General features: G+C 57.3%; 10 protein-coding genes across 10 annotated transcripts; 6 read left to right on the plus strand and 4 right to left on the minus strand.

Annotated features, from left to right (window-relative positions):
• Positions 1–165: 165 nt before the first annotated feature.
• Positions 166–970, minus strand: L226DRAFT_203879 (uncharacterized protein). Its single transcript, XM_067672845.1, has one exon. The coding sequence runs from the start codon at positions 840–842 to the stop codon at positions 318–320; it is 525 nt and encodes a 174-aa protein (XP_067541136.1). The 5' UTR covers positions 843–970; the 3' UTR covers positions 166–317.
• A 3,290-nt stretch (positions 971–4,260) lies between these two features.
• Positions 4,261–5,054, plus strand: L226DRAFT_203900 (uncharacterized protein). The gene has a single exon (XM_067672847.1). It carries the CDS (start codon positions 4,391–4,393, stop codon positions 4,958–4,960), a length of 570 nt encoding a protein of 189 aa, XP_067541137.1. The 5' UTR covers positions 4,261–4,390; the 3' UTR covers positions 4,961–5,054.
• L226DRAFT_203908 (uncharacterized protein) lies at positions 5,017–5,598 on the minus strand. Its single transcript, XM_067672848.1, has one exon. The coding sequence runs from the start codon at positions 5,436–5,438 to the stop codon at positions 5,073–5,075; it is 366 nt and encodes a 121-aa protein (XP_067541138.1). The 5' UTR covers positions 5,439–5,598; the 3' UTR covers positions 5,017–5,072.
• Positions 5,599–6,691: 1,093 nt separating this feature from the next.
• On the minus strand, positions 6,692–7,860 carry L226DRAFT_530708 (uncharacterized protein). The gene is made up of 3 exons (XM_067679921.1): positions 7,739–7,860; positions 7,497–7,603; positions 6,692–7,443 (listed from the first exon to the last, which is right to left on the minus strand). The coding sequence occupies exons 1-3, from the start codon at positions 7,742–7,744 to the stop codon at positions 7,065–7,067; spliced, it is 492 nt and encodes a 163-aa protein (XP_067541139.1). The 5' UTR covers positions 7,745–7,860; the 3' UTR covers positions 6,692–7,064.
• A 1,002-nt stretch (positions 7,861–8,862) lies between these two features.
• L226DRAFT_455248 (uncharacterized protein) lies at positions 8,863–10,326 on the plus strand (the record flags this gene model as incomplete). The annotated part of the gene is made up of 2 exons (XM_067675222.1): positions 8,863–8,912; positions 8,964–10,326. The coding sequence occupies 2 exons, from the start codon at positions 8,863–8,865 to the stop codon at positions 10,324–10,326; spliced, it is 1,413 nt and encodes a 470-aa protein (XP_067541140.1).
• Positions 10,327–10,598: 272 nt separating this feature from the next.
• L226DRAFT_203941 (uncharacterized protein) lies at positions 10,599–11,720 on the plus strand. The gene is made up of 2 exons (XM_067672849.1): positions 10,599–11,557; positions 11,626–11,720. The coding sequence occupies exons 1-2, from the start codon at positions 10,871–10,873 to the stop codon at positions 11,659–11,661; spliced, it is 723 nt and encodes a 240-aa protein (XP_067541141.1). The 5' UTR covers positions 10,599–10,870; the 3' UTR covers positions 11,662–11,720.
• A 483-nt stretch (positions 11,721–12,203) lies between these two features.
• L226DRAFT_203980 (uncharacterized protein) lies at positions 12,204–13,705 on the minus strand. The gene is made up of 4 exons (XM_067672850.1): positions 13,380–13,705; positions 13,126–13,276; positions 12,886–13,011; positions 12,204–12,804 (listed from the first exon to the last, which is right to left on the minus strand). The coding sequence occupies exons 1-4, from the start codon at positions 13,589–13,591 to the stop codon at positions 12,568–12,570; spliced, it is 726 nt and encodes a 241-aa protein (XP_067541142.1). The 5' UTR covers positions 13,592–13,705; the 3' UTR covers positions 12,204–12,567.
• Positions 13,706–14,337: 632 nt separating this feature from the next.
• L226DRAFT_454397 (DDE-domain-containing protein) lies at positions 14,338–15,722 on the plus strand (the record flags this gene model as incomplete). The annotated part of the gene is made up of 3 exons (XM_067675181.1): positions 14,338–14,548; positions 14,615–15,155; positions 15,203–15,722. Coding segments are annotated over 3 exons (1,272 nt in total), but the record flags the coding sequence as incomplete, so codon positions are not given.
• Positions 15,723–20,337: 4,615 nt separating this feature from the next.
• Positions 20,338–23,169, plus strand: L226DRAFT_519946 (WD40 repeat-like protein; the record flags this gene model as incomplete). Its single annotated transcript, XM_067678599.1, has 11 exons — positions 20,338–20,660; positions 20,717–20,867; positions 20,923–21,059; positions 21,130–21,227; positions 21,282–21,568; positions 21,648–21,794; positions 21,855–21,971; positions 22,039–22,292; positions 22,380–22,476; positions 22,541–22,670; positions 22,829–23,169. The coding sequence occupies 11 exons, from the start codon at positions 20,338–20,340 to the stop codon at positions 23,167–23,169; spliced, it is 2,082 nt and encodes a 693-aa protein (XP_067541144.1).
• A 537-nt stretch (positions 23,170–23,706) lies between these two features.
• On the plus strand, positions 23,707–24,748 carry L226DRAFT_519947 (uncharacterized protein; the record flags this gene model as incomplete). The annotated part of the gene is made up of 7 exons (XM_067678600.1): positions 23,707–23,781; positions 23,996–24,079; positions 24,139–24,189; positions 24,268–24,381; positions 24,411–24,486; positions 24,565–24,583; positions 24,643–24,748. 7 exons carry the CDS (start codon positions 23,707–23,709, stop codon positions 24,746–24,748), a joined length of 525 nt encoding a protein of 174 aa, XP_067541145.1.
• Between the last annotated feature and the right edge of the window lie 1,235 nt (positions 24,749–25,983).

Consider the following 25,983-nt stretch of genomic DNA (forward strand, 5'->3'; position numbering starts at 1 on the left):
CCTCTCGCGCCATTGATGGTGAGCATGATTGGGAGGCCCATCGACGCTCCGAGGTGCATGCAGCATCTCCATGCGGGACTGTCACGGGTGGACATGACTCTCTGGGCGAGGTACGCGCGCAGACGTTGAAACGTTCATCCTCTCGTACAAGCGACGCGTCCTCCGTCGAGCTGTGTGCATATCTTGGCGGATGCGCGAGAGAGAAATTGCGACAACGGAGCGCACGATCATGTCGAGACTCGAGGCCAGTCGACCAGCGGTCCGCCGAGAACGCCACAACGCCGCCGCCAGGCCCTGTTCAGGTGCCCGGCCCACGCTCAGACTGTCGGCGTCGCGGCGCGCGGGTGACTGTGGCGGCGGGGTCGACCTCGACCTCGACGGTCACACTTCAATTTACGCTCACCATCTCGAGAACTCCTGTCAGTGTGACGGCGCCGCACCGGGCGGACTCTTCCTCGACATGACATAGGCATGTGCGCGGGCGCACGTCCGTACTCCAGTTGGTCTCCGGCAATCGCGTATGCAGCTTCTCCCGGAGAATGGAGGGCTGGAGCTCGAGCTCTGCAGGAAGGGTCACCGGTCTGTGCTGCAGCGGTTGTGGATTCCAATTTCCCTGTGTCGCTGCCGAGTTGTGTGCTCGACCGGGCTTCGAGAGTGCCTAGTAGTTCCGATGGTAATGCCATCACATATGGTCGAGTATGCGTATCGCATCGCCGGTGAAATGGAGTGATACACGGTAGAGCATGGACGGAGTCCTCGTATGTAGATGCCGCGGTGGCGACGGCGGGGTGGGGCACTGGTGCCTTTCTTCGCATCCCTCTCCGAGACCGCCTCTTGGACATATGTGCGGTGCGGTGCGTTCCGCGTTGTGGAAATTCGGTGCCAGATACAGAGATGATGCCCTGGCCGCAAAATGCACGGTTAGCGACAGCCCCAGCACCTAGTAAGAAACGGCTCCGCAATGATCAAACACATACGTAGTCTCACTACCAGGGCCGGTAGAGAGCGCGCGCAGCGAAGAGCGACACGGCATCGCAACCAAGGCCTCTCAAAGTGCGGTGAAGGTTGCGAAAAAGCCCCTCTTCCATGACGAGTGCTATCATGCGAGCATGCATGTGTGCATATTTGGATGCAGTACGCTGTACTGTAGCCGCCATGCTGCGCTTTAGACCGTGACCAAAACCAACTTGCTCTAGCTTCGGAATCGCAGCACCTGCTTCTGCTTCTGCTTCTCCTGCAAGTGCAACCGCGACGACGACGGCGATAGAGCGCGCAGCACTCAAATAGTCGGCCGTGCGCGAGAAGCTTGACTCAGCTGGAGTTCGATGTGTGCGGAGATGGCCTTCAAGTTCCGGTTCGTTCGGTTCGTCACATCGCGGTTCCAAGCTTAGGGCTGTCAGGCGTCCATGGCCACTGGATGCGCATCGCGTCTTGTCTAGATGTCTGGTCACAGGCGATGGTCGTACGTACCTGCATTCTGTGTATATCGTAAGTACTCTGCGTGCGACCGGTCGCGCCGCTCCTCGCTCACTTAATCTTCGCACATCGAAGCACAGCGACCTGGATGCAGGCTCAGCGTAACCGTTTCGGCCCCCCGTCGGCCGCCCTTTGCCTCAGCCTGTTTCCACGCATGGCTCGTGCACTGGCGTAAGTATGCATATTGTCAGCACAGTAGCACAAATCACGTTTCGCACAGGCCACACACACCTGTACAGTGTACATCCCTAAGCGTGACAGTACTGAGTACTGACCACGATCCGGCTCATGAGAAACGTGTACTACATAGCGGGCTTGCAGCAAGAGTCCGAGCGTGACACCGACCGTCCCCGGGCCCTGGCCGAGGAGTTAGGACATCACTGATCAGCATGTTCAATTGCATCCGAGGCGCTGCCCTAGGGGAAACACGTCCGGGATGATGATAAGTAAGCTGTGGCAATGATCCCGCGCCGAGTCGGAGTCGGAGTTGGGTCGCATTGCAATCATCTGAGTCTGAGTCGGCCACGCTCCGGTCACCGGCGTGAAAGCCTCAGCTGGATCACGAGTCGACGAGTGCACAACAGATTGCAACTTCAAGGGCGGGAGAGCCAGGGCACAGTGGATGTGGACGTGGATGTGGAGAGTGATGCGCCCGCCGCCCGTCGCCCACCGCCCACCGGGACAGCCAACTTCCCAGATATCCGGGATGCGGTGAGAGAGTCGGCGCGTTAGAGTTCTCAGTTGGCCTCCGGTCCGACCGGCCAAAGGGGTGGCTTGGGAAAACCGAGCGGTCGTGTGCGTCGAGTACCTATGGTGAGTTTGTGGGTACTTTGGTGGGCGTGCGTGGCGTGCGTGAAACTTGGAAGCTCAAGCACGCGCCGTCGTCTGGCGTGAACAGATCTGCAAGTTGCAACCCCGGATATGTGAGTTCGGTGACGAGAGGGGTTGGAGTGCGGGGGTGTGAACATACGCATCCATCGAGTCGGAGCATCCGTAGTGGAGGTAAGTAGGGTGCACGCAATCGTTCCGCCTTTCGGCCACATTGCGGGGTGCGCTACCTGCCTTGAAACGTCCTCGTCGTGGGGGCGATTAATTCTGTGTTTGAATCTTGAAACTCTGCGGAGAGCAACGCCCACTGGCAAATCGCGACCTGAAGCACTAGATCAGCAACGGCCTAGACCGCAAGTCCGTGACCACCTCGCAACGGACCCCCAAAGATGAACTTACATACACTTTCGTACATAGCAACGCCGCATGCCAGTGCTGCGCTTGCGGCTTGGATCTGAAGCGCGTCCTGACTCCTGGGCCCCCTGGATAGACTGGATCATGGCAACAGTTACAGGGACCTCCGACCGGCTGACGAACTGGCATGAGACCCGGCATATGCTTGACCAGCGTGACACTGACCGAGTATGGTGTGGGCACCGGTTGTCTAGAGCAGAGTTACTGCGCGTTCGGAATCGTTGGGGTTTGTGTTAGCTGACGCATCAATAAAATGTGACAAGCAGACACTCACCTACATACATACGTCGACGTTGCCTGCAGTCCGAATGGCGCCGACGTCATGCACATTCACCGCGACAGTGTCCCGCCTTTGGGCTCCCGGGCTCCCAAGTTCCCGCCGGCCCCGCATTGGAGTGTCGCCTTGGATCAAGGTTGCGTGGTGCCTTGGGGCTGCATCCCGGCGGGAGAAGCACCACCGACCACCGACCTCAGAGATCGTGCATCCTAAGCGCGGTAGTGGGGTGCGGCTTCAAAGCGGGCCGTCTGGGCAAGTACGAGGCTGGCCAACATCGTTCACAGTATGCACAGTCGGCGCAAATCGGGGGACAGCAGGACACCACTCTGGCGGAAAAAGAGTTTGACGTCGCGCCTGGAAGCTCGAGCCTCGCATGCAGCGGAGAAAGAGGGTGGTACGGATGGGGGTCTGGACGTCTGGACGCGCGCGTGAACCTCCTCCCAACGTGTAGCGAGACTCAGATAGAGTTGGGGGATGCTGTGCCGTACCCCTGGCTCACACCTGCGCTGCGGAGCAGGAGCACGGCGCACACACATCATCCGTGATGACACGGTGCACATCCCTTGCGTAACGCGTCCTTGTTTCCCTCCCTCCGCGTTCCGCACCTCTCCCAGTGCTGCGGGCCGGCGCCGAGGCCCTCTCTCTGCACGTCACAGCGTTGTCGGGGTGGCGGAGTGGGTCCGAGTTCGGAGTGACCCCGAGCCGAGTCGAAAATATTGTCAATGTCTTGCTCGATCGATGATGCGACGCGTGACATGCCCGTTGCGTGACAGGTCGCGTCTCATGTGGCAATCTCGCGTCGCGATGACATCACCCGACGCAGCCGGCCAATGGCGCGTCGCGCTGCTTGTCCCGGACCATGGCTGCATCGACGTGCTCGTTCTCTGTGACGTTCTCCATCTGGACCTGGCCAACATCGGACGAGAAACCATTGATATCGGCCCTGCGGCACCGCCGCGCTCGACGTTGGACCAAGGGCAAGATCTAGATTCTAGAGATAGCGGCGACGCGGCGGCGGGTTCCAAGCGCACCAGAGCGGGAGGATGGGAACATCAGCACTCCATCTAGAGGTAAGCCTGTCCGAACTAGTTACTTACTATACACTTCGTACATCCATTGGGGCGCTGTTAGCTAGATTCGGGGCTTTCGTGCGCACGTCACGACACGTTGATCTGCTCGCACGTTAGCAGACAGGACGTCGCGATGAGGTCATCCCATTCACGGTGTCGACTGAGCCCGGCCGCTGGCTGTTGGCTGCTGGCGGATGCATTTGGGCAATTGCAAGGCGCACGTACGATGTCGATACCGATGCCGACGTTGTATCGTGCATACTAAGAGCAAGTATGACGACACTATCGACGCTCGTCTGTGCGCGTGAGCGCGTTGCCGTGACGAATGCCTGTCTTCGGTCATTTGTGCACATGTGGTGGTGACCATCATCATCCGAAGGGGTCGTGCGACCTGCAGATGCACGCCCGACATAGGCTATATTCGTGCCGAGGTCTGCTGGCCATCGTCGAGCTCTCGAGACGTGCGAGTTGCTGTATGCAGATCGGTGTGACGCGACGTGTGCAGCCACGGCCCACCAGGATGGCGTATATACTCGCACACGATGGCCACACTCGAGGCGAGGATCGGCCTCGCGTCTTCCTCTATCCCCGCACTTCATGCATCCATACACTACAGCCTGTATGCACGCAACTAGTGCTATCTCTAGAGAACAAGAGAACACGCCGTTGCCCACCCATACACCGGCGACTCTGCGGACAAATCCCCGCAGCCTGCAGATCACTTTCGGACGCGCGCACGGCAAGGTGTGCACGCGACCGCGTCACGCACCCTTCCGCCGTTCAACGTTCAACATTCATTGCGCCGTGTAAACCTCGGGCTCGAGTTCGTGACTTCCTGTGGCGTCATCAATATTTCACCTGGGGGAGGCGTTTCCAATGCTCGTCTAAGTTCTAGCTTCTAGGATGCCTGCCACCTGGGGACTGGGCACGCGCGATCGTGGCGCGCGGTTTGAGCTTGATCAAGGCTGCCGGGCTCGCCATGCAATCATGCCCGCTCTTCGACTTCCTCATGTGGATGTGAGGTCGGGGATGTGCTCACGAGGACACGGCGGAGGCGGTTGAGGCGGGGTCACAAGAGCACCATCACCTGGGCAGATTCGGCGGCCTAACTTCCAAGTGAGCATTAGTACTAGTGAATCTGATGTGGGCAGGGGCAACGCGCAACATACGCAGAACATACCGTGACGAGAAGTCGAGGACCGTTGTGAATCGTGATGTTCATGTTCATGTTCTCGGAAGTCGACGCACATCACTAACGTTGGAGCAGAGAGAACGTCAATGGATGGATTCGGACTGGCCGCATGCACATGCCACATGTAAGGAGCAGCCGTCGGCCCCACTAGGCAAGCACACTGGCAGGCAGTGTGTAGCATGCGACTAGTACTAGTCCCGACTCACAGGCGTGGAGACCGCAGAACTGCTCACAATGCTGAGCGACGAATTCATCCGAAGTCGCCAGCAATTCTGCAGCGTTGTACATACTTAGTTGAGTTTAAGCTTTTCGGCGCCACCGCGCTCGCGAGCACAGCTGAGAACGGGCCACGGTACGCGAGCCTGACACGTTACGGCATGCGACGAAGTCGAAGCCCCACGATGCATGAGTCCGACCCATAATCGATGCCTTCTCTGTTCAGAATCTTCTCGCTCAGCTGGCTATTGTGCCCGCGGCCGGTCGCGACCTGCTCGGCGTGCGTGTGACGTGATCTGCGCCGGGCGTCGCGCGGGCTCATATTAATTCAGGCCTCAGGACTGTTCCTCGCCGGCGTTCAGTTCAGGCCCAGGAATGAGGTGAGCGCGGAAATTCGGCGTCACGCTTCCGGAATGTACGCGAGGACTTACTTATTGTTGTGTGAGTGTGAGTGTGCTTCTCGAGAGTCTGGGGCTCCCAGGGACCCAGAGCGTCGAACAATTACTGCTGCATAACGAGGGTGGGGTTCTCGTCGCTTGCAGTTCAAAGTAGGGGACAGGGACAGATACTACATAGACGCGTAGACGCGTAGATGGTCGGGAAGGTGACGGCGTCGGGAGCCGGCAACTATGTATATCACTGCGTTCCACGCTCGGAGCCAACATCTTGTTGTCCTTGTTGTCCTTGTTGTTGCGGTGTTCCTTATCCAGCAACACCACGCTCAAAAACAACAACTCGCAACAACAAGCTTGAAGCTTGAAGCAGCATACATATGCGAAAATTTTCGCGGTCGCCATGCGCAACCGTTACAGTACCAGTACCGGGGGCTTGGCTTGGCCACTGTAACTGTAACTGCAGCAGGGTAAGGGTCCAGACGTGTACCGTGTACCGAGCTCGGAACAGCACACGAAAGAAACGGGGCCAATAAGGAATAGGCGTCGCCCCGCCCGATGGAGGCGGCGGCGGCGGCGACAAATTGATACGGCGCAACGTTCGTCGGTGCGTGACTGTGAAGGGAGGACCTTGGAAGCACTGTGAGCGCTTCTGTTTCCCAAACGGGCCCAGGGCGACGTGCGTGCGCCGTCACGTACCGGTGCCGCGGCGGGGCTGGGTGGTCGCGGCGCCGTGTTCAAACTTCATGCATTCGGGGAGGCTCTGGGGAGAGGGGTCGGGGCCTCGTGTCCGTGTGGTGAGTGCGGTAAGGCTTACCAAGGCGACGAGGGGTGCTGCAGCAGTGATCGTACGTGGCTGGCAGTAAGTAAGTACTCGAGTACTTACTGGGCAGTGGGCCGACTCCCGAGTCCCGAACTCCGGACTAAGTACTTCGCGAAGGTTCGAAGTTCGCGTCGCGACTCGGGACCTGTCGGTGCTGGTGCGGGTGCAGCTGCGGGTGCGCGGTGCGGAGGGGCGCTGTGGCGATGATCATTGGAGGAAGGTGTGTATGTGTATGTTAAACGTAACTAGCAGTCCAGTACTGGTTATGGAGCTGAAGGTCCGCGAGACTTCGAAGCTAAAGGACAGTCGCTCGCCGCGCTGAGCCTTGAGGAGTCCCGAGGGCCGAGGATCCTGCGAGAAGACACGCGGTCGCGTGCTAGCCTTGCGAGGTGATTTGCATGGCTAACGGCTTGCAAGTTGCTTGGCGGCGCCAGAGGCGAGGAAGCGAGAAGGCGCGCGATGAACTTTTTCTTGGGAACAAAGGGCGCAGGCGTGACCGTGGGCAGTATAATATGAAGATCCAAGGCCGCAGGCGTACGGCGTGAAGCAAACACGTTCCCCCCCCCCGCCGGAGGGAACTGTGCGTGATTCGGCTCGCCGCTCGAGGGCCTGCGCGGGAATGAGGTGATGTGCGTGCGTGTGTGCGACTGAGGGTTGCAACTACTTGCCGGGGGCGGGCCTGCTCGCATTTGGAAAGACCGGAGGGGAAGTTGGAACGTGCTGCTGGCTGGATAAAATTCGCCGGGGCCTGTCGCCTGTCTCAGAGTCTGAGATCTGATTCGCGGAAGCATACGAGGGTGGCGCGTACGGTGTGTGACGGGGGCCCAGGCGGGGCGGTCTCGACTCGGGTGCCAGGGCGTGCGTCGCCAGCTCGCGGACAATGAGATCTTGCAGAGCGAGATCCCGGGAGGTTGCCTGAGAGGGTGAGAGGGTGAGAGGGTGAGAGGGTGAGAGGGTGACCAGACCAGCTGCGTGCGTGCGCCGTACGCGCCACGGCCAGTCTGCTCTGGGACTGTGTGACTGGGGCGCTGCGACTGGGGTGGTACTTACTTGCATTATTGTGACTGTGGTCGAAGAAGCTCGGCCGACGGGCGGGTACCCTCGAAATGCACAGTGTCATGCTATGACTTCGCCGCGGCTTATGGGGTGCACGTCACCGCGTCACCGTCGCAATACCTCGCCGATCGCGCGAGAGGACGGGAGAAAGTGACTCGATTGCGGGCTTGGGTGAGACGAGGCGGGCGTCCGCACCGTGCGGGTACGCGCCCGAGGGGCGCGCAATCATGGCGAGTGGGCCAGGGCACGTCGCCAATCACGCATTCGCGGACGAGATACGACGCCATAGCGCTACTGGGAGAACGCACTGCGTGACAGGCTTCTGGCATGGAGGGAGACCCGGGTGCGTGGTGTGGCGATACGCGTACGGAAAGGCCGGGTGCGATAGATTGCGCGAAAATGGGAGTGAAGACGCTGCGCGGGGAAGGATCTGCTCATCATGCATCCGTGTCACTGTCTGTCAGTCAGGCTGCAGCAGCTGCTTCGTGCGCGTTTGGATGTGGCATGTCAGGCTCTGTGTGTGTATGTGGCCGGAGAAACGCAGCGGAGAGTGCGTGAGGCACGGGGGCAGACGTTGGATTTCATTTGGGAGAAAAGGTGGGGAAATAACAGGAACAGGAATACAGGAAGAAGGTTGTGCGAGCGGGCGCTATGCGATAGTGTATCTGCGAAGAGAAGACGAGGTGTATTGGCGGAGACAACAGCCGAGGGATTCCGCGATAAGGCGGAGGATGCTGGATGGAGAACGTCGCGGAGGCCCGCACGTTGATAGCGAGGCGGGCTGGACGCCACGTTTGCAGCAGAAGAGGCAACTGGCGCGTTGCAAGGACAAAGGAGCGGAGGGAACGTGCACACGTTCTGCGCTCGCGGATGGTGTCACAGCGGACGGCGGCGAGGGAGGCCGGACGGAGCCATATATGGTCGGATGCCGGGCGTGACAGGGGAGTCACGGTGGAGCAGAAAAGGGAGTCATGTGGGATATTTTGGGGGAGAGAGCGGGTTTGGCCCTTCACGCTCGTTTCACACTCGTCGAATGCAAGGTATATAGCCCCCGCCGTCCCCGCCTGCCCCGCTGCTATCCCTCCAGCTCCAGCTCCAGTGCCCCCCGCACCTCCACAATGTTTGAAGAAGTCTGCCTCCTCTGCAGCAGGCCTCTCGCCGCCGACGGGTACGTCTCTCCTCCGGCCCGCCCTCTTCCGCCCGCTCACCGCCCCCGTAGCCGAGCTTACTGCAGCGACGAGTGCGAGAGCCTCGACGTCACCTCGCCCTCCATCTCCACTACAAGCAGCGCCCACCCGTCGCCCTTCTTGCAGTCAACCAACAACGCTCCGAACCTCGCCGAGGTCCCCGCACTCCTCCCCTCCGCACTTGGCCACTCCCTCGACGCGCGCAAGACCCACCGCGTCCGTCATTCCGAGTCGTCCTCGTCAAACTCCTCCGTCTCATGGTCCGCGCTCGAGGACGACTATGACGAGGACGGCCCCTCTATTGTCAACGGAGCAAACGGCGACGATGAGTACTACTCCGTGCACCCCGACTACCTCGCCACGGACGCGACCTCGAAGCCTTCCCTTTCGCGCAACGGTCCCTCGTCCCTCGCTTACACGCGCCGTCCATCAACCACAAACAACCGGTCAACCATTCCTACGCTGCACCACCGCAATTCATCCGCCTCCACGCCTTCCACAGGAAGCACCGGCGTGTCCCGCAGCATACCCTACGACTGCCCATCCGAGGACGACTTTTCAGATGTGCAACCCTCCTCGTCCTCCATTTGTTCCGGCCGCCGCGGCCGTAAGTCAGAGGGCGCTCCGTCGATCAACGAGGACAACGAACACGGCGAGGACACCGTCACGGGCAAGAAGCGTCGCAACCGGGCAAGTCTTCCTGCCTACTTCTCCCTTCTTGTCTCCACCTCCACTACCCCGCGCTCCCACAAAGGCCCCTCCGCCCTCTCCATGCTCTCCCGATCCCTGCAAAATTCTACCTCTCCGCCCACGCCCCGCATTGCCCACCCCGTCGTGGACACCACAACGGCGTTTGCTCTCCCGCAGTCGGCGCGTGTTACCAAGGCACAATCCCCGAACGCGGTCGCAGCGCCTCGGGGTCGCAGCAGTCGGCGTGATCCTGACGGGCGGTCATTATCCTCTCGTCGCTCTCCGAGTCGTTCTCCCCGGCCGCGCGCTCACCCACATCAAAGCGCGCACACCCGCGCTCGTCTAGACAGCATGGAGAAAGTCGCCGACTGGGTCGCACACAGCCCCGTTGTGGCCGCTGGTGTGCGTGCCGCCCGCCAGCTCGCTCAGCGCAGGAACAGCTCTCCGCCGCCGTTGCCCAAGTTCGAGCGTTTGCACCTCCGCGATTCGGGTGTAGAGTTTGACGCTGCGCACCTGTCCTGCGCATTTGCGGAGGATGAAGAAGAGGACGCCAGGGAGGAGACCAGGAGGGGCAGGAGGCGAAAGAACGAGTTGGACCCGACACCCTTCGGGGTTGGCGGAAACGCTCCGGGTTACGGCAACGGACGAAGTGGCCTTCTGGACCGCGACCGAGAGCGTGGCAGGACCGCCGCCTTCAAGCGATGAGCCCACGACCGTCTTCCGCTCTGCGAATGGATACACGACTGAACGACCACAGGCACGACTGCAATGACCAGCATTTTCTCCCTCATCCGCATCGTCACTAGACTCCTCTTGTCACTCATCTTCGCATTGCATTCGTCCTCGCATATCATCCTGCTTTGCATTCGACGCCTCGGTCGCATTCGTGATATTCAACTATCGTCGTGCTCACTATCATCGCTTTCGTTCCTCCCGATTCGTCATGCCGCGGCTGTTTTCAATGCGGCTCTTCAAAAGGCAGAGGGCCACATGCCCAGGTCGCATCATCGGCAACGATATCGGCCTCGACGTCGTGGCGGCCTCTGTTCTTCGCATCGTTGCAATTATCTATGTATCTATTGCATGGAAGCACGAGCGCTGGCCTCCGCCTCCCCGCCTCGGCCTCTACTCAAGCATCCTCATCAACATTCATATCAGCAACCGTCAGCAATTCTATATCTCTATCTATCTCCGCTCATGCTGTCATCCTTCCATGCTCACACGACCAACTCCGCTCTGACCGTCAAAAATGCATTCCATCCGCACGTACATACACATACCCACATTCGCCGCATTACTCCTTCACATTCACATTCATCTCGTCCCTTCGTCGTACGGTACCCGCATATCCCTTCGGTTAGTAATGGAGGTGGCGCAAAAGCTACCTCCTTGCACCTCATCCCCAATTCGCATTCGTGTCGATATCATGGGTTCGGCTAGTTCGTCGCTTTGTGTTTATCTGACGAGCTTGCGCCGCGTCATTGTGCCTCCCTCTTCGCATATCCCTTCAACCTTGGTTCGCGTTCCCGACGCCCAGTGCTTCTATACTTCTAGTGCTCCTTCGGTGTTTCGTGATCATCAAACGCAACAAGAACAACCAGTCATGTCACTCGCAATAGTCTACCATCATATGCATGCACCCCTACGATACGATACGATACATACACACCATTCGTCGCAAATCGCAAATCGTACAGAAAAGTTCCGAAATGCTGTTCTGATACTTATAGAGAAGACGTCGCATGTACACGTACCTTATCCGTCAATGAACAAGCCCGTGCGAGTAATCATCACGTCCTCCGTGCGTGAGAGCCCTGCTAGTGCTACTACTAGTGCCCAGTTAAGCTTGTGGCGACATCGTCGTCGAATTCGTTCTCGTTCGTCGTCTACGCCGGTCTTCCCTTGTCAACCACTCAATCACCGCGCCCAGGGCCAGGTACGAGTCTACGGACCCCCCACACAAAACCTTGCCAGTTGACCTTGACGCGGACGTGCCATACATAGCGTGATGTTCTCCGCTCGCGGCCCGAACGAGATTAGCTCCGTGACGGAGTGCACCTTCCATCATGGTGGACACTGGATTCGATTCACGACATTGGCGAGTCGCGGCTTCCCCCCCCGCGCCGTGTCATGCCATGCCGAGCGCAGCTAAGTAGTACTAGTACCTAGTAGTAGCAGGTGCTCGGAACCCTAGGCCTATAGCTATCACACTCACACACACGCACGCACGCACGATACGCTCGGTTCGTGTCATATGGGTACTAAGTACTAACCGCTCGGCGCTGGCCTTGTGATGTCTGGGGACGGCCAGGCTACCACTGCTTGCTCAGATCTCAGACTCTGTACATGTGGGGGTATTTTCGTGCCTTCCTCTCTCCCTTGGCCTACAAGCTGCAGGTGCGAGGTGCGTCGCGAAGGCTGAAGTGTACCGGGGCTCATACGTGTTGTTCATGGTTCATGGTTCAAGGTTCAAGGTTCAAGGTTCAAGGTTCAAGGTTCAAGGTGGATTGACTAGTCTCTCCTCTCGTCGACCCGTGACGGTCGTTCTGTCAGTGTGAGATTAAAGAGGTACCTCAGAGTAGTAGCTGTCTGTGTATTGATATTGCTCGGGAACGTGAGCGCGCGCCGCAAGCATGGGACTATGTGACATACAGACATGGTACAGCATGATGCTACATGCTACATGCTACAGTACTGAGTAATACCATCATAGCGAACCTGTGCCCCCACGATTGACGGAGACGGACTTCTCTGAACTTCTTGAACTTCGAGGGGGACTTCGAGGGGGGAGGGGTCAGCTGCGCAGCGGCGTATGCGGCAGCTGACTTCCCCCCTAGGCCTGGAACTTGGGAGTCTGGGACTGGTCACTGCGCGGCGATGAGGAGGGATCTAGTATATGTCATTGTCATTGTCACCCACCCGTGCGCAGCCGAGGAACGTTACGGGTTACGCGTTAGCTTTGGTATTAGCGGTGATGCGTTGCTGGGCCGCCATGTCGCTCGGAAGCACCGAGTGCTGAGTACTGAGTACTGAGCTCTGACCCCGGTGACGTAGAGTACTTGGTGTCACCGTCCGTGTCTGTTCTGGACACGGCGGACCCTCCGGGGGCGCGCACATGCCACAGACTCGGAACCGTGACGCGAACGAACGGACGAACGGACATACTGTACGGAAGGAGTGCACCTGCGGCGCGGACGCGTGATAATTGTTTAGCGTTTACGCGCTACGCACGGGTGCACGAGCGTCGAGCGCACAAGCACTGACCTTGGCCCTTGGCGGAGTCGAAGCCCGTCGAACGTGGGTCCCCCGCACGACCTGCGAGTGGATTGGATTTGCGCCGCAGCCGTCGGGAGAAGGAGTCCGAAGGCAGGCATGGGAGGGATCCTTCTCCTGGCGATAAGTACTCGTCACGTTGGTGTGCGAGCACTGGCACTAGCAGGCGAGCTCGAGACTCAGCGTGACCGGTCACCAAGTTCCAAGAGGTTGATGAACTCACCCACTCACTGACGGGGGCCCAGAACGCCCACCAAGCGGAAAGCTTGCCGACGTGTGGCTGCTCTCAGTCTTGAGGGTCCTTGGAACTTGAAGCTTGAAGCTGGGGCCCAGCACGGGAGGGCCGGCGCCGTGCCGAGTGTGTGGACGGGCCCCTTGAAGTCTAAACCTAAGTCTGTGACCACCCCATGAGCAAGTATGTGGTCATAGTCACTGCTCGCTGCAGCAACCATTTTGCCACAAGCTGCTTACATAGGAAGACTCACCGGTCGACCGTCTTTGCTCCGTCATCGGCAACTTCCAAGAAGGAGGGCACATCCCCACATCCCAGATCTGTAATGCAGTACGTATGTACCGCAGCGCACACGCAGCCTTCGCCGCAGCGGCACGAATTCGTCTCGACTCTCGACCGGTGCGCCGATCTCCTCCCCCCCTCGCCCCGAATATCGTTATGGAGGGCCGAGCGTGACGACGACATACGTGGAGCGGAGTTCTTCTGGACTCCGAGTCCGAGTCAGCGCAGTGACACGCAGCGCACAGCGCGGACTGGACGCGGGAGGCCGAGTCCGAAGAGCCCCGCGGCGCAAGCGGGCGGATAGCGGCAGGTTGACCAATGACTTTGGGGGTTACGCCAGAATACGCGTGCATGACGCGCCCGTCAGTAGGTACGTGCGCGATGCATTGCAACGACAACACTGTACATACAGTGTTTGACCGGTCCTTGGACCACCATGGTTCCTTGGACCAATCGACCCTTTCCCGTCCTCATACACATCAGGTAATTTTTTATACACCTGAACTATATTTCTAAGTCTCGTATACACGTCTATGCCAATTTTTGGGACAGTCTACCTAGATTAGAGGGAACTACTGCAATGTTTACACCCAGAACAGCTGATTATGAAATTTCTGCAACTTACTACAACAGATGTACTGACTGGAACACCCTAACATTTTGCGAGACACTCGACAGCATAAACTGCGTTCCATATGTCATACAGATCTGCTTATCGCATGAAGTAGTGATGCATACGGCAACAATCTCTGCAGGAGGAGGTCCGGGAGTCGACATTGACTAAGCGCCGGGTCACATCACACTGCCTATTTGGGCGGATTACTATATTGGGTTAGATGGAGCAACCGGCAACATATGGGGAGCTCATCGTCGCAATGCAAAGGTGTATACTCATTATTGCTGCATATTCCTTCACATACTCTACTGCTATGGGTCGTCATGCTCTCTCGAAGACGAAACAGAAAGCGATCAATTCAAAATTCCAAGATTACTGGATTGAAGTGGCAGCAAAGCGGTACCGGGAGGTGAAGGTGGAGGGTGGCTGCAAGGGTGTCCGGACAGTTTGTCGGGAAGTGGAAGAAGAATGCTACACAAGAACGAAGAAGCGGATCAAGCTCGCAAAGAATACAATCCAGCGCCGTGCGGAAGGCAAGCCAGGGATCCGAGAATTCAATGCCGGCAAGCGGTGGCTCTCGGATGCTGAAGAGGACGTGGTCGTCGAATTTGCTATCGAAACTGCCATCCGTGGGTTTCCCCTCAATCACTGTCGGCTCAAGGAACATGTGAACTCAATCTGCCATGCCAAACTGGGTGAGCGTTTCCCGCAGACCGGGGTGGGGGTTCAGTGGACATACCGGTTCGTCGAGAGGCACTGGGAGCGTCTGCGTCCTTATTGGGCACATGCACTCGATAATTCTCGTGCACGTGCGGTGAATCCTCATACGAAGGAGGCATACTTTGCGCTTCTGAAGAAGGTGCTGGATGGGGATGAAGGCGAGGAGGAGATCCAACCAGAGTGCATCTATGGCATGGATGAAACCGGGTTGCAGCTGGGTGTTGGCGTTGCGGAGCGGGTAATTGGGCCTGCTGGTGCCAATGTTCAATATCAGCAAGGTAGCGGAAATCGCGAGAACATCACAGTCCTAGTCACCATCTGTGCAGATGGAACCAGCACTCCTCCAGCAGTTATCTACAAGAGCGAAGCGTTCCATACCAGTTGGAAGCAGGACAATCCATTGAATGCATCGTAAGTATGATGTCATTCAATCTTCTACAGTAACTGACCTTACACAGGCTCGGGTACTCGAAGAAGGGTTACACGGATGGCGAGATCGGAGTGGCATGGATCAAGCAGTTCGATAACCAAACACGAGCCAAGGCTGCAGGCCGCCGGAGGCTGCTACTAGTCGACGGACATGTGTCCCATTACACATTCGACTTCCTCGACTACGCACGACAAAACCACATCCACATACTCTGCTATCCATCACATTCTACCCATGTCTATCAAGGTCTCGACGTGGTCATATTCAGCGTGCTCAAACGTGAATGGACCACAGCCCGAGGCACCTTTGAAAGGCAGGGGCGGAAAGTCGACAAGTCGAACTTCCTCTCCGTGTATGCCGAAGCACATATGAAGTCGCTCACTCCGGAAAACATCAGAAAGGCATTCAAGAAGACGGGTGTTGTACCATTCAACCCTGATGTTGTCACCTCTGCGATGATGGCCCCAAGTGTCGAGACGTCCACTCGTGCACCACTCCCCCTCCCACAAGCCAGCCCTGTGCGTGCAGTTGCTGCACTGCTCATGCAAAATGCGGGCCTCCTCCATCGCAGCCCAGGTCCAGCACAAGCCGCCACAGGTCCTCCAACTACTCCTCACACAGCACCACATACACCCTCCCGATCACAGATCAGAAATGCACTTACCTCAACATCGTCGGCCTACCTCCTCTCTCCCACCCCCATCCCATCATCCTCTGCACCACCGGTGTTCCAACCCACATCCCTATCCCCCTCAAAGCGACGTTACGAGACGCTGCTGGCGCGGGAGCCTGTGACGGAATTCGAGGTCGAGTTGCTTGCTGCCTTGGAAGAGCGGGAGGACCGGTGTTTGGAACTGAAGCAGAGTGTCGTCAGCATGCAGGCGACAGCTGTATTGCAGAACGTGTACCTGCAGCGGGTCCAGGGGAAGCTTGCGGCACAGGAGGAGAAGCGGCCAAAACGACAGAAGTTGATGAGCGACGGCTTGCCGAAGCTCCTAGATGGGGACGTCTTCTATGAGCAGGTTGTGGCGCACGAGCAGTCGCAGAGGGAGAAAGATCAGGAGAAGAAAATGCGGAAAGCAGAAAAGGGCAAGTACGTACAGGAGATGGAGGACTGGAAGAAGGCGGAAGCGGCGAGAAAGCGGCGTGTTGCAGCGCAGCGGGAGGTGTGGCGGGACCAGGTGACAGCGTGGGAGGCTGAACGAGACCTTGCAAGGGTGGAAAAACGGCGAGCCAGGTGGCAGAAGCCCAAGCTAGGGACAATAGAGAAGGCCAGGCCAAAACCGAAGCTCTCTGCTGCACGGGATGTCGAGGATGAGGATGAAGATGATGAGGATGAGGACGAGGACGAGGACGAGGACGATGAGTGATGTAATGATCAGTGATTAGATCCGGTCTCGATTAGGAAATCACGCTCATCTGTGACCTGGTCCAAGGAGCGCGGAATGCGAGATATGCCACAACTCGACAGATTCGCCTCCCAGCTCCCACATACTCCCACTACGGTCACAGAAACTGCGTAGACGTGTAGCGAACGTCTCTGGTAGCACACAGGTGAAGTTTCAGGCGGAACCCTTTCATTGTACTGACGTTATACAGCGCTCAATATTTGGGTGGTCCAAGGACCGGTCAAACACTGTACTTACTTACGGCGGATGGCCCCCAGCACGTTCTCTCAGACCTCCGTTCTGGTTCCGCGGGCGGCCAACGATGGCGACATTCGCGCGCGGCAGCTGATGTGCATATGCATGTCTCGACAATTTGGCGGAAGGAGATTTTAGGGGACCGCGCGGGATTGCGCAACGCGCTCCGCGACGCTTCAAAGTCGCGCCATTTTCGTGCACCCTTCGCACGGTGTGGCAGAGTGCATTTTCGCGTTTCGCTGCTGCTGCTGCTGCCTGCAGCTGATTGCAGCCCCCTACGGAACGCGGATTGTGCACGGATGGCGTGAGGCTGCGCGCTTGGGGAGAAGGTTCGCAAGCGCTCGTCATTGCACGAGACCTCGGATCCGCCAAGACTCAAGAGGCCCGCGAGGACAAACAGCGGGACACAAGCACCGTCACGGTTCGGCGGTCCTGCATTCTTCGCATCGCGGATGAACGAGAGCCGGGCGGGGGTGCTCTCCCAAGCCGTCTGTCTTGTTCTGGCCGAAATGGACGGGACCGCGGCGATGGACGACAAGAGAATCTTGCGAGTGATGTTGTGTGTCACGGTTGGTCCAGGCACGTTACGCCCTCGTCCTCCGGAGTCCGAAGAGAATCGGAGCTGTCAAAGATGGGGTTCCTGGTAGAGGCGGTGCGATCGTTGGAGGCAAAGGTCTTGGGATGTGGCGAGAGCAGAACGCTGCGCAGGTATTTTCCGGTCGAGACGCACCGCCCGGGAGGCTACGGGAGTAGGGCGAAAGATGAGCTAATTGAACACTGCTGCTGTATGGGAGCTGCGCACTAGGTTCTGGAGGGTGTGTCACTGTATGGCCGCAGCCCGTTGCACCAGGGCAAGGTCCGGTATGGTGACCTTGGGGAGCGCCCCCAGAGTGATCGAGAGATGATCGAGGACTTGAAGTAGTGCGGGGCATTGATGGACAGCTTCTTAGGAGTCCACTTTGCGGGGAAGTGCTGGATCAAGACAATATGCGGCGGGACACTGTAGGTGCACGATCACGGGTCGTTGACATACTTAGATTAACGGGACGTATGTGACGCTACCGTGGACACACTGTATATCCCGAGAGATATTTGAGATGATGGTATGACACTATGGAGCCTCTGCCGTCAACGAGCATGTGGAGCTGCATCATGTACGTACCTCTGCCGCAAGCCCAGAATATTACGGGAGGAACGAAAGCGCTGCACCGGGGAGATGGGCGATAGAACTTCAGGAGACGGCTGACCGTTGTGTATCACGGGTCACGCGAAGAATCCGTTCTATATATTGCGGGTGAGCGCGGCCGGAAGCTAGATAGCTCATAGCAGACGTGACATGCACGACACGCCCTCGTCGAGTGCTGCAAAGCACCGGCCCCGTCATAAGCCGTGAGTACGAACCACACCACCTCAGAATCACCGCATGAGGAAGTCCTTCCCAGCGACTGCGTCTGAATGTTGAACTCTAGATGTGCACCTTCCCGACCGCGGGCGAGGACGGAGCACGTACGACACCCTTGGGTCAAGTGTCTTCTCTCAGGTCCCGCCTCTAACCGATATAACCGCCTGGATAGCACGAAGGGCTATCGACCGTGACGCCCCTTCTCCCAGGTGCCTGGACATACGTAGAGAAAGGGGGCGCAACGGCCGCAGCATCTTGCCGTCCATGGCATGGGTGTTAAGTGCCACTACTCAACCTCTTCTTGCAAATTTATGCCCTCTGACTGATCACCCGTGGACATTCATACAGGTCATGAAACTACAGCCGAGTCTCCGACCTAGAGGGGCGCGCGCGTAGGCGGACGACTCAACACAGTAGGCGTGCCTCTGCCGAGTATCGAGAACGGCCTGTCTCCCAGAACATCACCTGACGGACCAACGAGTTCCCATGCTCAAGGATAAATGGGCTTCGTGTGGAATGAGGCACGCCCGAAGTCTGCATCTGCGACACATCAATCACTCACAGGTAACATCGTGCACTCACCACGCAGACCACGACCAACGTCCCGTCCATTGTGTCATTGTGCGCATCGCAGAGATATGCGCGGAGCGCTGTGAGTGGTCCTGATGCAGACGGACGGAGGTTCGGTGCCGGGTGAGGTCAGCGGAGATGCTTCGCCCGCGCCTTCAAAGGCGGCTTTCGGGTATTGCGCAGCCTAACGCGCCCGCGGAGGTATTTCATGCTGATCCTCTTGCTTAGAGGCCGTCAGGCGAAGACTTCTTGCACAACCTGTCCGCGCGCATGCAGGACCAGGTGCGTAGGGTGTTCGTCCTCCCATTCATTAGCTCCAAGGCTGCGAGGTCATGGCCAGCTGGTCGTAATCGATGGCCCGGGAGGTCGTCTGGGCTTCTGTAGCACGAGGTAGATGTTAGTAAGGGGCCTTTGGTAAGATCTGGGGGCACTAGGACAACTGTCTGGATACGATTTCAAGACAATCGAGGCACTCACTATGACTAGCAAAGGACAAGGAGTAGACAGCAGAAGGCGGAGGCAATCACAAATATAGTCGACTCGGCGCAGCCGCTCCGCTGAATTCCGGGACGACTTGGACACCTGGGGTGCGATTTCCACTGAGATTAGCTGCATACTTGGCAGCGCAGAGGGGGCGTGTAGGGCAGAAGGGTGATTGATAACGCTTAGGATCAGGGAGAGGCGTGTCGGGGCCGGACCGTATAGACGATATCCAGGATCGCTACATCCCGCCAGTGCGGGGAGTCGGACGCACTCTCAGACTCTCAGGCACTCTGCTGCTACGTCTGCGCAGGCCTTGCAATATATATGGGTGTGTGAGGACATGTAGCAGCGAAGGAGTGAGGGAGAAGATGATGGTTCGGATGAGAGAGGGAGGCGAGAGACGCGTGGCTTGGGCAGCTCCGCCGCGGTCTGGCGAGGACGTTGTTGGCGGGAGACCATGCTGCAGTCGGACTTTGTCTTTCTCTTTCTCTGATACTACGATCATCGTCTGCCCCGAGTCCAGCATCTGTGCTCGAGCTCTGCTCGCCGTGTCTGCCGTCGTCCGCCCTCGCCGTCGTCACCATTGATTCACGCACACGCCCCACTCCAGCGCGGGTCAGCACGCCGTCGCACCAGACCCCGACACTGGAACCCGACCAGTCCTCCCTCCATTCCGCATTTGCCTATTCTCCACTGACCTCGTCTCCGACGCATCGCACACCAACACACACATCGTCCCCCAGCACCGTCCCGCACACCCGCACTCGGTCTGAGCTCGAAGAGGGCGAAGCCGACGCCCACTCTCCAGAGTACGCCCCGGCCTCCGCCTCTCTTTCCACCACCACTCGTTCCTTCCTCCATCCGTCCGCTGGTATCTCCCAGTCTTCTCCTTCATCCACACGCACTCCTGACGCGGACTCCGACCTCTCCCGCGCTCGTAAGAGACAAAGAGTCGACAGCCGAACGTCTTCCTCCTCTGCTTCGTTTGCGTCCATTGAACGTACCCTGATCTCAACTGATTCTGCTTCTGCTTCCTCGCTCACTCCTGCTGCACACCCTGCTACTATGAGACTCACGGACAGCGATAGAGACTCCGCCCTGTCTGTCTCGTTAGACTCCAACCATGAAGCCGGCCCATCGTCCGTCGCAGGCCCGTCCAACGGCCACAAGGCTGGTGTGCTGAAGAGCAATGGTTTCTCGCATACTTTCACCAATGGTTCGTCCAAACGATCGCCCTCACCGGATTTCGACGGGCACGCGCCCGAGAAGCCCAGGTCGTCTGTCGCAAGGGTATCATTGCCGGGGAGGACACTGTATGACGACTCGTACGTCGATAGAGAGGAGTTTGTCCGGTTGGTGATCCAGAGTCTACGGGATGTGGGATACATGTGAGTACATCATTCTTCCATGCATCGTTATCCCAACCGCAACTCGGGTACCTCAGGGAATCGGCGGCGACGCTCGAAGCAGAGTCCGGGTACATTATGGAGACACCAGAAGTGGCGGAGTTCCGGAGGTGCATTCTCGATGCATCATGGGATTCAGCGGAGGCCGCGCTCATGCGACTCGGTGTTACGGAGGGTGAGGGACTATGGGTAAGTGCCGTAATCTGTTGAATTAGTGGTTCGTTTCCCTAACATAGTGGCGCAGGATGCCAAGTTCCTCATTGCTAGGCAGAAGTACTTGGAATACCTCGAGGCCGGCAGGACAACTGCTGCACTACAGGTCTTGCGCAACGAGCTCGCACCCCTCAACCCGGAGTTGGAGAATCTACATGCACTGTCAAGGTGAGTGGCCGTAGTCATATGTTCTCGGGTCCCGAGTGTCGTGGAGTTGGCGCTGACATTGGGATCGCAGCCTTTTGATGTGCTCTGACCCTGCAGACCTGCGACAACAAGTAGGCTGGGACGGAGCAGGCGGGACATCAAGGAGACGACTTTTGTTGGACTTGCAACGTACGTTCGATGTCCAGATAAAAGGGGTTCCCCTTTCTCACCGTGCACCTACAGGGTATATTCCATCATCAGTCATGATACCACAACGGCGATTTGCCACCCTCCTTGAACAGGCACGGGCATACCAACAGAGCCGGTGTCTATACCACAATGTGCCGCTCAAGAACAGGTCTTACTCGTTATACGCGGACCACATATGCGACCGCAACGCATTCCCGCGCGTAACAACTACAATCCTTCAGGTTCACTCCGACGAGGTGTGGAACTTGGAGTGGAGCCATAGTGGGCGATACCTGGCGACAGCGAGTAAAGACAGGACAGCGATAATTTGGCGTGTTGAGGTACGTCTGTAAACCACCGTCATTGGGGCCTTGCGACCGGTAAGTAGTGCGCGAAAGGCTGATGTAACACCTTGGACAGCTCGACAAAGACGCCAGGACACGAGCATACTCACCAGAGTTCATCCTACGGGACCACCCATTCCCCGTCGGCTGTGTATCATGGTCGTTAGACGACTCGATATTGCTCACGGCATCGGAGAATTTTATCAGGCTGTGGAACACACGAGTGAGTCCACCAAGTCTCACGTCAAGTGCATCGGGCTAGTTACTCACATGTGTACTTCAGACAGGCCTATGTACGAAAGTGCTCAGTGACCATACTGACGTCGTCACGGCACTAGCGTGGCTCCCCGATGGCTCAGGTTTCATCTCTGGCGGCCTCGACCGCAAGATCTGCCTATGGGTATGTCCTTCCCCGCACTCAACCGGAGGACGAGCATTTAACTGACCGATGCGGTACTCGATCCCAGGACGCAGATGGGAAGCTGCGAGATCAGTGGGGACGGACACCCATCCGGGTGACCGACCTTATGGTCACTCCGGACTTCACACGGCTGGTTGCGGTCGGGATGTACGACGCGCCATGCCTGCCCGGACCCAATCCACAAGAGACTGGTGCTGCGCAAGGTTCAGGGGCAACTGCGAGCGCAGCCGCCAGTGCGAACAAGAGTTCGTCGGAGACACGGATCATCATCTATGATTTGGCCACGAAGCAGCCTGAAAGGTACGCATTTTGGGATGGCGGGGCCTTTTTATGGTTTAGCGTGAGCTGCGTAACAGACAAGGGCTGATTGGTTGGGACATTGTGTAGAATTCTACCTCTGGAGGGCGAGCTCACGAGCGTGAAGATCTCGGCGGACTCGCAGTATGCGCTGATTAACCGAGCATCTGAGAACGGGCCTCCTGCGGTACGTGTCGTGCACACGCGCCAGGCACCCAGGCGGGGCGGAGCTGATGCCGAGTCGTTCACAGGAAATCCATCTGTTGGATCTGGCCACGGAGCAGGTTGTGCGCAAATATACCGGACACAGTCAGTCGAAACATGTCATCAGGAGCTGCTTTGGCGGCGTCGAGGGAAACTTCGTGGTCAGCGGGAGCGAAGGTATGTCTCCCCGCGATTCATCAGCTATACTCTTACTCATATGCCGGTCTTCCACCCATTATTCTTTGACTGCGCCTCTGTCAACTACCTCCGTCTACTACTACCGCTTCTCCCACCACGTACTCCACATCCCCGTCCATGGTGTTGCTTCCCGGTAGATGGGAACGTGTACATCTGGCATCGAGACTCCGGCGGGCTGCTTGAGGTCCTCTCAGGCCACGGCGAGGGCTCCGTCAACTCCGTCGCGTGGAACCCAGTCAACGAGCGCATGTTCGCTTCGTGCTCGGACGACAAGACAATCCGTATCTGGGAGGCGCCACCTCCAGAGGCCCTTGGCGCGAGCGTAGCGGCACCTATTGACGTGCCGCAGGAGATGCACGAGACGCAGCATGAGATGGAGAATGGGAAGGGGAAAGGAAAGGGTAGGTGGGACGGGGCTTCGTCGTCGGGAATCGACCACGAGAGCTATGGGATGGGGTCGACAACAGCGTTGTTCTGAGCGTCGTTGTCATCTCTCGTCCAACACGGTGCACATGTGCAGATATACGCATCACTCAGACACTGCTCGCATTTAATCTGTCATTCGTTCATATCATCGCTCATCCATCATCTTCATCCTCCGCACTTCGCTCTTTTCAGCACTTGTGCATCCATCTCCCGCCCTCCAGCTTGCCTACCCTCATTTCTCCCCTTGCATCTCTCTGTTTTGACGTCTGGCACCTCACAACGCTACTCCTCAATTCTCATTGTCATCCTTTATTCACTGCCTCTGTACATATCAAGCTGCCCTCATGACTCTGCTCTCTTCTATCCGCTGCATCGCCGCATCTCTTAGACTGTATACGATAATATAAGAGAAACAAAGACAAATGGATTGTATAACATGTATATATGTACGTGATCGTCGTGGATCAGCACTCGGTACTGTACGAGCCGGATTGACTTTAGGGAGGCGCGTCGATGGCGCGACGCGACGCGTATTCAAGTTGTCACGGGATCGCGTGGCACCGGCGTCTAGTCCGAACTCGAGGTGACCATGTATATCTTGCATTCTTCCTGCAATGCCACGACTAGCTATTCTCCACGCCGATTGAATGAAGGCATGTTTATGGTACGTGCATGACCTATGGTGTGCTCTGTAAAGGCCGAAGCTGATGTTTCCAACCGCACTAGTAGCGAGCGCTCGATAGCATGTACGGAGTGAACCCGGGGGAGCCCACAGCCTGGCAATAACCTTGACTCTTTTCATTGATATGATGGCCCCAACTTCGCAAGCCTCTCTGGACATCGATGAACTTGCTGTGTTGTCTGACCATTCCCACCAGGTGTGGAAACTCGCATGGAGTAACGACAATAGTCGTCTTGCAAGCGCGAACGCAGATAAGACCGTCATCGTCTGGAATACAGAGGTATGCACATATAACAAAGCGTCCGTGATGGGAGTGTCTGCTAACTTGGTTTCTCTAAGCACCGTTCAGGTTATCGCCCCATCGCCACGCTCTCGGGCTACAAAGAGGCTGTCAGTCGAGTGGCGTGGTCTCCGGGCGACACTTTGCTTCTGACTGTATCATGTGCATTGAAACACACGTCGATCCAGGTTCAGGCAGAGACATGCGTCGTGGAAGTAGATGAACATGAGGCATCTGTCTTGGGGGTCGCGTGGCTACCAGATGGCTCTGGATTTGTATCCGGTGTGCTTGATCGCAAGATAGTCCGCGATTTCTTGCGAACTTTTTGTAGAACGCAAATGGGGATTCAACGGACAGTTGGACACTGAGCTGGATGCATATTACAGACCTGGCCATCAGCCCGGATGGTACAAGACATATGGCACTCGGGAGATCCTTCGACACCAGTCATAATCACAGATTGACGATATGTTGCTATTACCTAGCACCTGGAGATAAAGAGATGTGCGTGTCTCCTTCGATGAGACTCCGCATTCGTTCACTGACGCCTCCGACTGTCGTAGTAAAACGCGCTACGACATCACCGGAGACTGCGGCTGTTTTCAACTCTCTCAAGACCCGATATACCTGTTGTTCACTCTCGAGGAACCCGACACAGTTGCGGAATGAATAAGCCATTGTGTCTCGCTCATAGTCTCACTCAGGCTTCTCAATAGGTTGTACTCTTCGACACGCTTACAAAGAGGTTGTCCGACAATTCACTGGAGTAACCCCAATTGGCTTCATTATGCATTGCTGCTTTGTCGGTGCCCACGAGCAATTTGTTGCTGGCGGAAGCGAAGGTACGGGCTCTTCATGCCGTTCGTGGACGCATACACTCAAGCTCACCTGGGACTGACCTGCAGACGGGAATGTGTACCTATGGGACCGGAATTACGGCGCACTGTTGAACGTGCTCTTGGGACATGGGACGCAACGTATCAGTGCAATCCCATGAACATTTTTGCATCATGCTCCGATGACAAGACTGTCCGGGTATGGGAGCTGAAGTAACCGAATGTGTATTGGGCCTCACCTCCAATTCGCACTCGGGACTCCGAATCTAGGGCGGGTCTAAGGTGTGTGTCGCTCCGAATCGCCCCTTATGACTGAGGACTAACACCTACATATATATAACGAAGGGTAAATATTGCAGAGACCGCTTACTGTAACATTCTTGTAAGAGTACGATGCCGTGTAGCTGCAGTACAATAAACTATTGTGCTGATGTCCTGCAGCATAGCTTGGCGAAAGGATACTTATAGTTAAATTGCAGGACACCGCCGTGCCAAACAAGCACTTTCCGGTTTCCCAATGGTGGAAAAGTTCATGCCAACACCGTACCCAGTGTCTCTAACAACCCGTACCATCGTGGTCAAGGCCATATCATATCGCCTTGAATTGGGACAACCCCACCTGCGGTTTAGTACGCGGCATTTACCATGTCATCACGTCGTATCGGACAACGAGAACCCTCCGGGAGAACACCAGGGGGACGCGTCGCCGCGCGTTGGTCGCGTCCCGTGTTTAAGTCACGGGATCGGGGACGCGTGGTTACGCGAGCGCTTATTCGACTCGTTGAACGGTGGCCGCACGCATCCTCTTCACCCCGCGAAGGCTTCAAGCCCACGCATTCATGGGCTAAATCTGCAGTATGTACCCTCAATCTAGCACATCTTTAACGCGAATTGGACCACATAACAGGCGGAGGACGCGCCGACACAGGAACCGGCCGGGCGGCATACTTGTAGCAGCATTGATTCCGTGCGCAGACGTGCAGCAAATACAGCGACGTGCCTCGGAGAGAACTCAGTATTGCAAGAACGGTGTAAAGTATTAAATTACTCGTCCTCGATCTCTCCAAC

This window comes from Lentinus tigrinus (assembly GCF_003813185.1).
Source record: "Lentinus tigrinus ALCF2SS1-7 unplaced genomic scaffold L226scaffold_3, whole genome shotgun sequence".
Lineage (NCBI taxonomy): Eukaryota > Fungi > Basidiomycota > Agaricomycetes > Polyporales > Polyporaceae > Lentinus > Lentinus tigrinus.